The sequence below is a fragment of the Atta colombica genome, unplaced genomic scaffold (assembly GCF_001594045.1).
Source record: "Atta colombica isolate Treedump-2 unplaced genomic scaffold, Acol1.0 scaffold55, whole genome shotgun sequence".
In the NCBI taxonomy this organism is placed as follows: domain Eukaryota; kingdom Metazoa; phylum Arthropoda; class Insecta; order Hymenoptera; family Formicidae; genus Atta; species Atta colombica.
The window spans coordinates 2710402-2726245 of record NW_017259545.1 but is presented as its reverse complement, the minus strand read 5'-3'; the positions used below and the strand labels follow the sequence as shown (position 1 = coordinate 2726245).

Here is a 15844-nt window from a genome sequence, read left to right as displayed (position 1 = left end):
AGACGGTGTTTCCTAATTTTCCACTATTTTAGTGCACTTCCGCTTGTGTGTATATGTGATAAATAGAAAGAAAAGCTTGATCAGATTAAAAAAAGAAGATAAAATTAACAGAAAGCGAAACTATTTGCAATCGTATTAATAATAAAAAGATTATTACATCAACTTATGTAATATGTGAATAATTACATAAGTTAGTGACTTTTTAATTTTTCTTTTTAAGCAAAATTCGACTTATTTTTAAACATACTCTTGCTTTTAAAAAATTACTGATTAGAAAATATTTTTTTATTACTGGAGGAGGCGTTTTTTCTTCTCGAGCGCAAATGTCTAGTTCCAACTTTGTTAATAAGATATACCTTTTTTGTACATAAGTTAATAATTTATCATATTAAGTTTGTTAATATTATACTCGAGACTAGATATTTCTGCGCTCAAATAAAAAAAAAAATGCAATAACAAAACTCTCTCAGTAATAAAAAAATATTTTCTTTTACCATGTAAAATATATATATAAATAAAGAATAATAATAATATTTAATATTAATTTAATATTAATATTAAAAAATGTAATGGAAACATAATCACACGTACGGTTAGCATTAAAAATACAATAATTTTTTTCGATGGATTTCAGAACTCAATCTTGCTCATTAGAACAATTGAACATAAATAGTTAGATCTATAAATAAGAACCAATCACTCGGTGAGCAAGCTGTATTCTTATCAGAAACTTATCAGAAAAGAGTGTTACAATTTTCTAATTAATAAGTATAGAGTAAGCATTCTTCTTTATAGATTTTGGGTCATTGAATTCAAATTCATAAGCTATTTTGCTTCATCACGTCCAAATTTTCAGATAATTTTTAGAGAAGAATGATAGAAAATATGTGAAAATTAAAAGAAAAACATTTGAGAAAGAACAAAAATAAATATAATATTAAAATACGGCAGAATTTTAATTTAAATTTATTTTGATAAGTTAAATAAAATGCAAAAAAATAGAAAACAATTTTTGCTGTGTTATTCAGCGATTCGATTGTCGAGACTCAAACAAAAGTGAAAGGAATTATAAGCGTCATCTCAGAAATCGAACAAAAGTTGCATTTCATGCCAAATACTGCTCTATTGTAAGTGCGAGTAATAGCTGGAGTCTCAAAATAACTTCTAATGTATTATAAAATAATACTTTATAAATATTCTTTAAAAATATTTATGTAAAAAGCAAAAACAACAAATTAATTTGTCAATTTTCTAATTTATCTTTCAAAAATAACACTTAAAATCTATTTCTATAAAGACCTTCTATGCAAATTACTTGATTATCGCATAATGTTATATTACATCGATTTGTTTTATATGCATGTTAAATTATAATACCTAATATTATTAGTAAAATATTATTAGTAAACACATTTTTTTTTATTTCTTACACTTTATTTAATTACTTACCAAAATATATTTAAATAAGTTCTTTCTTAAATCGTATTTTAATGTCATATTTATTTTTGCTCTTTCAAATGCTTCTTTCAATTTTCACAGATTTTTCATTATTTTTCTCTTATCTACAAAAATTGCACTGATTGAAATAAAATGACTTGTAAAATTCAAATTCATATGTAGAGCATTTAAAAATTCATAATACACAAACTTTATATAAGTACAGCATTGTTTTATTCATCAAGAATGAAGAAGAAAATTATAAAGAAAATTATATATATAAAGCAAACACGTTTTATATATATAAAACGCACGTATGTTTAAAAATCATCCATTTTTAAGTTATTAAAAATACTTTTTTTTATTGTAAAAGATATTTCATAATTTCGATTATTGTAAAAGATATTTATAATATATCCACAATTAGCATTCTTTCTTCAGTGCTTGTATGACTTCTAAGGGTACATTCCGTTTCACGGACGATGTGGATAATGCATCATTTATCCTTGTTTAACAAGATGAATAATAAAGATAAATGATGCATCATGCGCATCATTTGTTGTGTTGTGTAAATGTGCTCTAAGTAAACTCTACAAACATATAATTAGTTTCAACAACAATCGTTTCTAAATTTAAAAATTATTGTTATCTATATATGATAAATCTGATACTTGAACTACTTCAGTTGAAACAGACACATTGTGTACTTGTAGTGAATAAGAGAACTTTGTGCTATATATTTCTAAAAGAAAAGTTTATTTCTATACAAATTAGAGATGCAAAAAATACCGTCAATCTTACAATTTCAAAAATTAAATCTTATCTGAAAAAATTCAATCTTACAATTACTTACGGTAAAATTGCGATAAAATGGTAATTTATTGGTAATTTTGATAAAATTTGTTTCTTATAATTTTATGTACAAATAGACTGTATTTTCATTCTTATAAAAAATTCTTATTAAAAATTAGATGATATATATTTTTTCTTTTATTTCTATCATTTAATTAATTAATTATTTAATTTATTAAAAATTTAAAATTTAATAACTGTAAAATTAAAATCATATGGTAGATAAAATTATTTTTAATATCTTGTGATTTTTCAAATTACGTGATCTTTTTTGAATAGGATATAATTTAATCGAAACAAAGCTCATTAAATGTTGTCAATTGTTGTACTGGCTGTACATGATCGTTAACACTTATTTAATATGTGATTATATTATTTTTGTTTTTGTTCTAGTAAAAACATAGCAGTCGCTAAAAAGTAAAATAGCAAGCAAATAAAAGTATTATAATAAATAATAAATTTATAAGGTATGAAAAATATAATATAAGATTATGTACCTGTCACACTTTTTGTTTTCAAAATGAAAAAATTTATTTAAAGTTTTTCTACGTAGACTATAAGTTTAAAAGATATGAAAAATATAGGTAATTTCTTAACTTTTAAGGACTACTATACCTCATATTTTTTGTTTTAAAAATTTATTTGAAGTTTCTCTAGTTACTACGTATCTATATATTTTCTTAATTATTTTATCAATATGTAATTATGTAGTATCAAAATGAAAATTTAAATTAAATAAAGTGTTTTTCAACTTTTTACCTTAATGGCTAAATACTCTTAAATTACTTTATCTTTATAATTTTTTTAAATTACTATTTTATCAGCTTCCATAAATTATTGACTAATTTACCGAAGTTATCGTAAAATTTGGTTTTCATCACTTTTATCTCTAATACAAATATATCGTATCAAACGTTTCTTAAATTAAATTAAAAAACGCACTTTTATGAATCATTTTAAAATTTATCTTGTCAAAAGAATTTTTTTGAAGAATTTTGACATGACGGAAAAGATAGCTTATCAACAATTTTTAAACATTTATGGTTGTTGTTAGATGAAAATGAGTTAAATTATATTTAAAAAGGAACAAAATTTTAATAAAAAAGATAATTAAAGAAAGATAATAATGTTGTGAAACATTATTATCTTTCTTATATGAAAACAAGATAAGGATTTGACTCATATTAGAACATCCTTTAGTATAAAGTTTAGTAAGCATTTCGTCTGCTTACACTAATCTGATCAGTTTAACATTTAGAAAGATGCTTGTTTTATTTAAATCGGTTTCGCGATACGTCGTGTCCGGAATTTTAAATCATCAGTATTCACGATGCTTCTCTCTGTTGCATCTTAATTTTAAAGGTAAGTAAAGAAACATTATAATAAAATTAATTATATAATAAACTTCAAGATTTAGTATATATATCTACGGTCTAATAAATTTGAATTATTACAATACTTAGTACTTGAATTATATTATGGACGTTGTAGAATGTTAATCAATAGAGATAGTTTCTATGTCTGCACAATCTCTATTATCTGTATTAACGATAATTTTCAATAATGTCAATATAGTTTGTAACATAAACAATTGAAAATAAATATCAAATTACGAATTATTTCTCAAATATGTAAATATTATTGTTTTTCCGATGATGTTCACACTGAGAAAGAATTGTTATTAAAGTTTTATTAACATTATTTAATAACAGTTTAATATAACTTAGACAAGTGAATTATAATATAATACAATTATAATATAATACATAATATAATACAAAAGACAAATGAATTATACATCCAGCAAACAAGAATGGATTGAAATGGATTCAAATTTTCAGAAATATTGATTCACAAATATTAAAATGAATGCTTTTCAATCCTGAATGCATTTTTATTCATTTATAGGAATTGCATGGAGCATATCTCTATGCTTTTTAATCTAAAAATAATATTAGCTTTTTCTGTACACACATTGTGAATACTGTTCAATTCAAAATTTTGAATACGAAATGCAATTTTTCAATTACTTCCAATTGAATCTAATTGAATCAAATTGAATCCAAAAAAGTAAAAGTTCGCTATTTAAAATACGCATTTGGATAGAAAAAAATTTCAATCCATTTTAATCCATTCTCGTTTGCTGCAAGTAATATACAAATTTCATATAGAATTAATGTACATATAATAATATAGAGTTGAACCATTTTATACAGTTAAATTAAAACTATTTTATAGTTATTGCAATTAAAGTCAAATAATTACAAGAATTTATAAGTTCAGCTTTATTTGCAATAACTATAAAATAGTTTCTTCAATTACACACACACACACACACACACACACACACACACACACACACACACACACACACACACACACATATGTACATTAATTCTCATATAAAATCTTATAGTTGCTGTTCTATCAAAAATGCAAATCTTTTTTTCTTTTAAGTATAAGAAGTTTAATTGTTGAACATTTGAGAAAAATCTTCAAATATAAAGATATATGAACAAAATATAATCGATGAGGATCAAACACGCTACTTTTGAATTTTATATCACGATTAATTATTGCAGAACGACGTCAGCTTCGAAGATTAAATATCCAAGCAAGGGTCAATCTTTCTCATGCAATCAAAGTCGCTCATATGTACAATCCTGGTGAATCTCCTATACTATATAAAACCATCGGACAACTATTAAGTGAAGCAGTTGCAACATGGCCCGAACGAACTTGCATCGTTTCAATTCCTCAAAATGTTCGTTTAACATTTACTCAGATTCTTCAACGAGCCGACTCGTTGGCTGCGGGTTTCAAGAAGTTGAATTTGAAAAAGGGTGATCGGTTGGGCATTTGGGGTCCAAATGACCTGGAATGGATCATAACTTTTCTGGCTGCATCGAGAATAGGATTAATCGTCGTCGCAATTAATCCTGCTTATCAGTACGATGAATTAGTATATTGTTTGCAAAAAGTTGATGTAAAGGCGATTGTCTCACCCGAGAAATTCAAAACGCAGAATTATCCAAAGATGTTGCTCGCCGCCAAGGAAGTGTGCCCTACTTTGGAACATATTATTATTTATTCGCCCGATCATGTAACGTAAGAAACCACAATTGATAATAATCACAACTAAAGTATTTGTCGCACATCCTTAAAATATAATATATAGTGTACTGTATGATACATTAATTATGTCTTTAAGTTGGCTAATTAATAATAAGTAATTTCTGACACTCTCGTGAGAGAGCAGTCTTTTAAAGAAAGGAATATAACTTTCCTTAATAACAACTTTGTTTTAAAATGTCACTAATTAATAAACTCTAATAGAATATTTAAATGTCGCGATTATTACTTTTGGTACAATTATGACTTTGTTTTCTTCAAATGACTGTGGCGCTCACGATCTTTCGTGAACTTTTAGTATGTTCACATACTAGAATCGCTTCACTAATTCGTGAATATCACGTGAGCCCTCGCACTTTGACTGACAGAAATCTTTTGCTCGATTTTGCGAAATGGATTAAGAACACGTGATTATTGTATCAAAACGTCTCGTGCGCTCACATTTTTCTAATGTTCAGTTTTTGTACGACGTTAGATTTAAAAAATTGATCTGTCTCAATTTGTTTAAAGTGCAAATAGATCTTTGAATTTTTAATAAATTTTTTTGTTACATTAAAAAAAATATTAAGTATAAAATCAAATTTAAAAATTCAGCTACATTTAATGTGTATTAATTAAAGAGTAATATTTTTTATATCCTAATATATTAATAACAAAAATTATGCTGTACTTAATTTAAATCTTATTACAGTAGATAAATATCAAAATAATATAACAGTTTAAATATTCCTCTTGGTAAATAGCCAAGGTATAAGCGTTCTGTTTCATGACATGAGAATATTGATCTGAAGTCAAACGAAAATGAAGATTGAACAACTTAAAATACTGAGAAAGATAACGGTGTTTAAAACGAAACAGTTTTAATGTCGAAAAAAACATTCACCAGTAATTTCGTCGAGCATCGTTTCTTCGAAAAGTTTTTCTTCTCTTTTTATTACTTTGCGTTTCGTGCGTATGTTTCTATACGGACATTATCCGCAAGCGGATAATGTCAACATTGCCCGGCATGTCAATCGCGTTGGGCAATACTAATTGTACAGCAAGTAACTCAAATAATGTCGATATCGCATTGATAATTTATGCACTTTGTCCGTAACATCTCTAATAAAAAATCGAATTGACGTCAAATCGACCTAGATGCAATGTAATATCAATGATTTCGACATCAATTAATCATATAGACATAGGACGCATAGATTGTGAATTCTTTGAGCTTAACATATCAGCAGCTCTTTTCGGTTCTTCGATACTTCGAATTGAAGACAAATACTGATATATAAAATCGAAGAGAGCTGAAAAAAAAAAGAGAATAATATGTTTCAATTCAAGCTATCACTGGCTGTGTTTAGCAAAGAAAGCTGAGCGTTTAGTAATTCTTTAATATGTAGATTATATGATTGGTTCTTGCCTTTAATTCTTCGCTGCACTTAAGTATAGAAACTAAAATCATATTAAAGAATCAAGCGCTCTCTGATTAGTTTTCTCTGTTAAATTAACACAGCCACTTTTTCTAAACCAAAAGTGATAATTTCATAGGAATACGTCTTGCGCAGTCTATTCTTATTACATTCAATATGTAAAAATTTTACAACATCGTTATATGCATGATGTAAAAATTTTACATTATGATTGATATTACGTCTATGATTTATTAAACGTTAACTTGACGTCCAATTGATGATCATTTTTCGCTGCACTTCGCGGATATGGGCTCTCGCGCGTAATTCTTTTCTTCTTTCTGCTATAGTCCTTGAACTTTTACCGATCAACCGATTTGATTAATAACCGTGCCATATGGAAGAATCATGGTGCAATTAGGTTAATAGCTAGATAGACCGAGGTCTATCCATTCGCTTTCGCAAACATCGTGCCATTGAGGGAATGTAAATAATATCAGCATGTTTAATTTATAGCGGTACGCATCGTTTCGCCGAAGTCGAAGTTTCGGCAACTAAAGCAGAAGTAGATGCGATCAATGCCGAACAGGATAAGATATCATGCCATGACGAATGCACTATACAATTCACGTCCGGTTCCACTGGAAGGTCCAAAGCCACGATTCTCTCACACATGAGTCTCGTAAACAACAGCAAAGAAGTGAGAAACACAAATAGAAAAATTAGATATTAGATAATTGCATTATAAATCCTTTTCGGGATTAATTGAATAATTAAGAAATTATTAGAACTATTATAATTATTAAAACTATTTTTAACTTACAAGGGTCATGACACATAACAAATTTAAGCGAATCAGAAGAGACCGTAAGGCCAGTGTAAGCCAATCCAATATGTTGATTTCTTTACTGTTTAAATTTTTTGTGTGCCATGGCCCTAATTTTCTCTCTCTCTCTCTCTCTCTCTCTCTCTCTCTCTCTCTCTCTCTCAAAACACAAATTAACAATACGTACATCAATATTATATAATTTATAATTTCTCTACTCAATACAAATAATACAAATGTAATATAATCAGAGTTGGGTAAGTTAATGTTTTTTTTTAATTGAATAAAGTTAATGGCTTTACAAAATTAATAAAGTTAAGTTAAAAGTTGAAAGAATAAAAAATTAACTTAACGTAAGTTAAATCAATATTGAATTAACTTAAGTTAAAAAAAAATTAATTTTGAAAAAATTATTTTTTAATTTTCTAATTTTTCTTAAAATGAGATTAAATAACTACAATATAAATTATTAAGTAAATTAAATTTTTAATTTTTTCATTCATATGTGATATAAATATATAACACATAACGATATAACTATAGAAGTTATATAACTTATATAACTTTAAAAAAATAGCCAGCACATAGAGAAGATCAGTGATTACTCTTTAATATGTCATAAGAAATTGACCAATTACAATTGAATGCGAGAAGAATATTTGACTGTAATTGGTCAATTTCTTATGATTTACGACTTAAAACCTTGTAGATCCGGACTAAGGTTTATGGCATAAGGCATAATCGCATAAATCAATCAGAGGCTGTATTAGCATCTTAAGAAATCACTTAAGCTGGTCCTAAAATATGAACAGATTACAAATATATATACCCTTAATCTTATTATATCTTATTATTTTTTTAAGATATTTAAAAGAGATAAAAAAATCTTTTAACTTAAAAAAAAGTTAAAAAGTAACTTAACATTTAAAAGTAACTTAGTTAAGTTAAAATTTAATGCATTTAAAATTAACTAAGTTAAGTTAAAAATTATTAACTTTTTAACTTTTTTTTTAACTTTTAACGTTTTAACTAGTTACTACCCAATCCTGAATATAATATATGTTCTAATAACTCATTGTTGAATAGAAAATTATAACATTGATATTATTGATAGTTTGTGTTTTATAGAAAGATATGATAATAATTTAAAGTGTCTTTTTTACTAACAAAGTTTCTTTATTAATCTAACAAGTTTCACATCTGAACTAAATTGAGTGAAGTACGTGCTTACTGTTTTATATCTTAAAGAAAGAATCGTTTTATTTCTCTATTGGCAGTCTGCGCGACGGGCGAACATAACTATCGAGAACAAAATATGTTTAAATATGCCGCTTTACCATGCGTTCGGCATGGTAATGGGCCAACTGCTTGTTTTTCATACGGGAAACACCCTCGTTATAGAAGAACACTCCTTCGATCCAGTAAAAACCTTGAAAGCAATAGCACAAGAAAAGTGTGCCATAACATATGGAACGCCAACTATGTGGGTAAGCAAGAACAAAATAGATGCATGCTAGATTGTTTGAAAAATTTCCGTATAAAAATTTCGATATAGTTGCAAGTGGCATATTCCACGATAAGATTTTAAAGATTGTATAATTAATGTATTTCAGAGTTGGGAAGTAACGCGCATTACTCTTGCAATGCTGTTACCATTATTATTTTTTTAATATAATGGTTGTTACTTTTTTCTGTCTGTAATGATAACGGTAAAATCACATTTTTAAGACTATGATACACACACAAAATTGGAATAATAAGACGTAAGTAGTAAGTAAATCAATTTTGGATTTGCTACTGCTTACATTGTTGTTTTACGTCTATTGTAATTGACCGATCCGTTTACTGCTTAAATTGTGTCAAATTGCTCTCTACTGTGATTGGCTGATTCACTGTTTACGTTTTTATTGTAGCTTTTATAATAATAGTAACGAATTCAGTCACTTTTATCTTTACTGTTATTTTTAGTTTCCCTTATCTTTATATCACACAGAAAAATATTATTTTATCGTTAAGAAAAATAATTATTCAATTTTCTTTCTTTCTTTTAAGTAACGGTTATATATCTTTAATAAAAAATATTTTCTTGATAAGAATCTTAAAATGTACTTGTCACAAATTTTAGAAAAACTAAAAAATTATTATGTATATATTTCAAACAGGAATTTATTTTCTTTTAAAGAATATTATAAAATTGATTGAAGAAACGATTTCATATAATGAGTAATGATAATAATTATTTTTTATGAAAAGTACATTAACAGTAACGCATTATTCTTATAAAATAACGTTATCAGTCCTGATGCATTTAACTATGACGTTAAGATAATCACTATTCTGATGATGTGTTATTAGTTAATTATTAATAGTATCGAAAGTTAGAACTGGGAGCCGTAAAAATAAAAATATGCAATGAGTAATCGCTGGTCATGCTTCCTGAGCGGAATTTCAAATCGATAAAACTTGTTGTAATTCATGAATAAATATCGCTAAACTAAATTTTATTTATATTTATATGTTCTCGCAAAAGTTTTATCTTTTGTACAATTTATATTACTTTCGATATATCTTATATAATGATAAAGTAAAATAATCTCATTCTTTAACATTGACAATTTTCATTATCATAATTTGCATTTACAATTTAGATTAAAATATAAAATTTAAAGAAGTTTAAAACATAAAATTTAAACTTTATTCATGATTAGTCGGTCTCCATTTTTTTCAAAAATTTATAGAAAATTAATTTTTTCATTAAGTTTTATATATGCTAGATAAACTTAATCGAGGCACAGCAACGATTACAGCTACCAATAGACAGTCTTCAGGCAGGAATTACCGGTGGTGCACCCGCGTCTTCTGAACTCTTCAAACGAATACGAGACGTGCTAGGCTTTAATGATATAATGGTAAATTCAATCAAAGTCATGGCTTTTCAATTCTTCAGCTTTAATAATTATTCATCATGATGCTATTATATGATTGAGTAGTATTATATGATATCATATCACGTTTTATCTATCAATAATATTAAAGACGCACGTACAATTATTTTATATAATTTGACATCAATCTATAATTGTAATTTTATTAGAAATTTTATTTCCAATAAAATTACAGTTTCTTTTACTCACACTGCCCTTTCTCGCTGTTAACCGATGAATTGGTTGGATTATGACTCATTATCACTATGTTTTATTGTTCGATAAATTAACTAAATATAATATGATTGCGTTTATATTGACTATTAAAAATTGAAGTTGAGATGATCTTTTAAATATGTTAATTTAATTTTTTTTATATGGGATAATTATATTTCTGCGACTGATGAGGACTAAGTATAGTCAAAATGTATCGATGGAAAATTATATTGTGAAATAATAAATTTTGCTTTGTCACGCACACTCATCTAATTATAACTCATCTAAGTTTAATTATTGACTTGAGTTATTATTTATTATTTGTTTGAAAGTTATACGAGCGTTAAAGAATTGTTTGTAATTTATGTTTTAATATCATACTAATATTTCTGACTGTTTGCTTTCAAAATTCAACTAAATATAACTTATATAATTATTGTATTATGTTGCGCAATATGATAAGATACTTGATATGACGATGGTAAATAAACAACAATATTATTCAATACTCATGCAGTGCATTAGTTTGCTCGATATGATTAATCACGTTTGGTTATCTAAGATTAACTTAGTTATGTTATTTATGTTAATTATATTAATTATGCTGATTTATATCATTAATTTATATATACATTTATCAAGTGACCTTACACTGAAGCTGATTTAATATTCAAAACATTATTATTGCAGTTATATATTTCAGTTAATATTTTTATAAATATAAGAGACATCCAGCTTGGCTTATAGTATATTACTTCTGATCATTTAATATTTGTATATATATATATATATTTATTTATATATTTATTTATGTATTTATTTATATAAGTCCTTGTATTGTGAGATAAATTTTCAATTCCAGAGCATATACGGCCTTACAGAAACAACAGCTATAGTATTTCAGTCGATACGTGGAGAAGATAAATATCTTACCGAGACTACTGTTGGTCATTTGGCGAATCATACTGAAACGATGGTATACGTCAATTTTTTATTCTGAAAATAGTTTTCTCTAACTTTGACTTTTAACATTTTATGATATATATATTTTTATACTTTGCCGATTAGATCGTCGATGAAAACGGTGTGACCGTCCCTTTTGGGGAACCTGGCGAACTTTGGATTCGCGCTTACAGCACAATGTTAGGTTACTGGGACGATGAAGAAAATACGAAAAAGACTTTGACGAAGGATGGCTGGTTGAAGACGGGCGACCAATTTGTCTTACAAGAAAATGGATACGCTATTGTAGTCGGAAGACTCAAAGATATGATTATTCGGGGAGGAGAAAATATTTTCCCTAAGGTGAGTAACATGATTCATAGTGTACGATTTATATTACTCATTTATTATTTAATACATCTTATTTTTCAGTGAAGAGTCGAATTAAACACATTAAATAACATTGATATTTTATAAATTCTATTTAAAAAATAGCAATATCTCAAGCAGAACACATACATTCAAAATGATGTTAAAATGAATTGTAATTTAAAAAATAACTTTTAATAATAATTTTAAAGTGATTTTGATATTATAATGACTTTTGTTCTACTTAAGATTTAAATTTCTCAAAGAGAGATTAATTTCTGTTACTATCGATCCAAATAATTTATATGTAATCTTAATTTTGAGAAATTAAAAACGTATAAAAAAATTTTTTAAACTCAATTCGAAGACTTTACCAATTTCAAATTTTTTTATCATAGGAAATCGAAGATTTTCTGATGACCCATCCCAAAATAATACAGGCACAAATTATAGGAGCATATGACAAAGTGTATGGAGAAGAAATTTGTGCGTGTATTCAACTTCGCGACAGTGCGAAGATGATAAAGGAAGAATTAATAGATTATTGTAAAGGTAAAATAGCGCACTTTAAAATACCGCGTTATGTACAGTTTGTAAATGAATATCCAAAGACTAATACCGGAAAAATTCAGAAATTTCGTCTAAAGGAACAAATGGAAGACAGTAATGTAATACCAAAAACTCCAAAACTTTTGTAACAAACATATAATAATAGGACATTAAAAAAATATTAGTAAAAAAGGAATTAAAAATTTAATTAGATTTATCGCGAGATTTAGGTAAAGAATTAGTTAAGGAATTAATCGACGAAACTAAGATTTACATATATTAAGAATTTACGTGTTATACATAATATTATAAGAAATACTGTTATCAATAATGTTATATGTTTATAGAAATATTAATTGTTAATTTTATTATTATTGAAATATTTTAAATTAAAACTATGTTGAGAAGGGCTATGAACTATAAGAATAAAATTATATATAAATAGTAAGCAGAATATATTAATAGGCGCTAAAAAATATTTTCAATCTTCTACGATCACATGTCGAAATACATACTAACCAGTTTATTAGAATAAACAAATAAAATAATTATTTTTTAAACATTAATACGAAATTTTTATTTTAATGCACTATTGAATATTACTATTAACTATTTAGATATAAGTTATATTTAATTAAAATATACATTAATTATGTGTAAGTTACAAGAGTTGTACATTTACACATATAAAATATAATAATTTATATCTCGTATACAACATAAATTATACTCTTAGAAAAATTTAATATTGTATCATAAGTGTTAAATTTGTATAAGTAATTAATTATTTGTTTTGAATATTAATAGCATTGTTGATTATAATATTAAAAAAAAATAAGTTATAATTAACCACTAATCAATTTAATTTAATTTATATTAAATTTTTTTTCAGAATTTTTGTATGAATTGAAACATTTTGTAGAAAATACTGAGAAAATTTTTTTTGTTCTTATAATTTTCCATATATGAATTTTGAAATATTTTAAGATTTCTAAGATTTCTCTTTCTATATAATTTCTGAAAAAAAAAACCTTAAACTTTTCGATATTTTCTAAAATTTCATCAAAAATGATACAATTAGATCTTAGAAATATTTCAGAATTCACGCATATAAAAAAAACCCAATTTAATAATTTATATATTTTACTTCGCTTGTGCACATACAAAAATTCGTGTAAACTTAAATTTTATTCCATGTAAAATTGTAATTTTGGGCTAAATTTCAAAACATTCTCTTCGAATAAAATTTTTCTCGAAAAACGTTTAGAATATAGCCTTGAAGTATACGGTATAATATATAACTTTGAACTATAAGGTCTGTTCTTTTTAACTAAAATTCTTGTACGGTTCATTTTTTCTCTTTTTCTCTCCAATATAGAGAGAAAAGGAAGAAAGAGGAATCATGCAAGAATTTATTAGCTAAAAAGAACAGACCTATAATTCGCTGTATTGACAATGCCCTGTCGGTAAAACAGTATTTCGATATATTTATGGTCGGATCGTACTCGATATGTTGCCGGGTATTTAAAAGCGGAAATATCTGTTTTTTTCCTGATATAATTGTGACACGCTTCAGCCAGAGGAGTTTCAAGCCATGGCTGAATATCTGGCATCAATTTTTGGGACTGAGAAGGACAAGTAAGCGTAAAATCCATATTTTATATGTCGCTGGTTTACACGAAATAGGTTATAATCATGATAAACTTCATTTATTTCTCTTGCAGAGTCAATTGCTCGTTTTATTTCAAGATAGGCGCCTGTCGACATGGAGATCGATGTTCGCGAATTCACAACAAGCCAACTTTTAGTCAAGTAAGATTTACTCATCTTTTTTCATATTTTATATTTTTATATTTATGATTACAATAATTTGCATATCTCAATGTTGATATATAATGTAGATGTGTATAAGGCTTTTAATGACATATTTATATCTTATCATTAAGATATAACTTTTGTCAAACAACTTTTGTCGGTTAAGTATGTTACTCTGCCAGGGACTGTGGTAATTTTATATAAGAATTTATACCAGTATTTGTCTTGAGAATTTAAACACATTACACTTTAATGCAAATTAAATGTTTAAGTGATCCAAGAAATTAATAGAATTAATTTTTTATTATCACGCGATACATCGTTTATGCAAAGTTTGTGTTCTTCAGACATGTCTACTGCAGAATCTTTATGTAAACCCTCAGAATTCTGCAAAAAGCGCAGATGGATCTCACTGTAAGTACACTATATTGAGTTTTAATGAGAATATTCTATACTGTACGAAATAAGGATTATGTAGTTCGGAATATATTTTACGACAGTGGTTGCAAACGTATCCGACGAAGAGATGCAAGAACATTATGACAATTTTTTCGAGGATGTTTTCATCGAATGTGAAGACAAGTATGGCGAGATTGAAGAGATGAACGTGTGCGACAATCTTGGCGATCACTTGGTCGGAAACGTTTACATTAAATTTCGCAGAGAGGAAGATGCTGAGAGGGCAGTCAATGATTTGAATAATCGTTGGTTTGGTGGCAGACCGGTTTACGCCGAACTTTCACCCGTTACCGATTTTCGTGAGGCCTGCTGTCGTCAATATGAAATGGGGTAATTGTGAGCTAACACGATTTAAAGTACATAATAAATAGGTATGAAATTGTATACGAAAATTGTGTGGATCTAGCGAGTGCACGCGCTCTGGATTTTGTAACTTCATGCACTTGAAGCCGATCTCTCGGGATCTTCGCCGATATTTGTACAGCCGGAAGAAGAGTAAGGGTCGATCAAGATCGCGATCGAGGTCGCGAGGTCGTGAACGTAGGAGGAGGTCCCGATCCCGAGATAGAAGATCCAGATCCAAAGATCGACGTAAGGGAAGAGACGAGAAGGGCAGAGATGGTCGATCCGGTCGCTATTAATAAAATTTTATTCATATCTCATCTATAATTAAATATAATTAGTTTCTTGTTAATATGTCTGTTTATCTCAATTTCGTTTAATTCTTGATATTTGAATAAATTACACAAAATTATTTCTTTATTAAACAAATAATAGGTTAGAAGTTTGCGTAAAAGATTTCATGTCTGATTCCTAATTTTTTTTCTTCAATGTTTTATCATTGTCCTGTGTCGACTTACTGTGGTATTGTGACTCGAGTTCTGTAATAATGTAAAGGCGGCAGCACCGATTCACTGAGGTAAAAC

The 15844-nt window shown here is 27.0% G+C and overlaps 2 protein-coding genes across 4 annotated transcripts; both read left to right on the top strand.

Moving 5' to 3' along the window:
- The first annotated feature begins 3547 nt into the window (after positions 1 to 3547).
- On the top strand, positions 3548 to 12807 carry LOC108691932 (acyl-CoA synthetase family member 2, mitochondrial). 3 transcript variants are annotated; one of them, XM_018199900.1, is made up of 9 exons: positions 3548 to 3651; positions 4872 to 5053; positions 7169 to 7239; positions 7335 to 7518; positions 8922 to 9131; positions 10419 to 10553; positions 11647 to 11760; positions 11853 to 12089; positions 12494 to 12807. In XM_018199900.1, the coding sequence occupies exons 1-9, from the start codon at positions 3552 to 3554 to the stop codon at positions 12791 to 12793; spliced, it is 1533 nt and encodes a 510-aa protein (XP_018055389.1). In that variant the 5' UTR covers positions 3548 to 3551; the 3' UTR covers positions 12794 to 12807. The 3 variants fall into 3 exon arrangements, with proteins under 3 accessions (XP_018055389.1, XP_018055388.1, XP_018055387.1); XM_018199899.1 differs by lacking the exon at positions 7169 to 7239 and having other exon boundaries at positions 4872 to 5397; positions 10452 to 10553; XM_018199898.1 differs by lacking the exon at positions 7169 to 7239 and having other exon boundaries at positions 4872 to 5397.
- Positions 12808 to 14134: 1327 nt separating this feature from the next.
- Positions 14135 to 15559, top strand: LOC108691938 (splicing factor U2af 38 kDa subunit-like). Its single transcript, XM_018199905.1, has 5 exons — positions 14135 to 14282; positions 14369 to 14456; positions 14807 to 14873; positions 14960 to 15248; positions 15325 to 15559. The coding sequence occupies exons 1-5, from the start codon at positions 14239 to 14241 to the stop codon at positions 15557 to 15559; spliced, it is 723 nt and encodes a 240-aa protein (XP_018055394.1). The 5' UTR covers positions 14135 to 14238.
- The last annotated feature ends 285 nt before the right edge of the window (positions 15560 to 15844 follow it).

Bases quoted from the DNA above. Each gene is read 5' to 3' on its own strand.
- LOC108691938 (XM_018199905.1), top strand. From the start codon at position 14,239: ATGGCTGAATATCTGGCATCAATTTTTGGGACTGAGAAGGACAA. The intron at 14,283-14,368 runs GTAAGCGTAAAA...TTTCTCTTGCAG, and splicing joins TTTGGGACTGAGAAGGACAA to AGTCAATTGCTCGTTTTATT. The intron at 15,249-15,324 runs GTAATTGTGAGC...GTGTGGATCTAG, and splicing joins TGTCGTCAATATGAAATGGG to CGAGTGCACGCGCTCTGGAT.
- LOC108691932 (XM_018199898.1), top strand. From the start codon at position 3,552: ATGCTTGTTTTATTTAAATCGGTTTCGCGATACGTCGTGTCCGGAATT. The intron at 7,519-8,921 runs GTGAGAAACACA...CTCTATTGGCAG, and splicing joins TCGTAAACAACAGCAAAGAA to TCTGCGCGACGGGCGAACAT. The intron at 9,132-10,418 runs GTAAGCAAGAAC...TATATATGCTAG, and splicing joins ATGGAACGCCAACTATGTGG to ATAAACTTAATCGAGGCACA.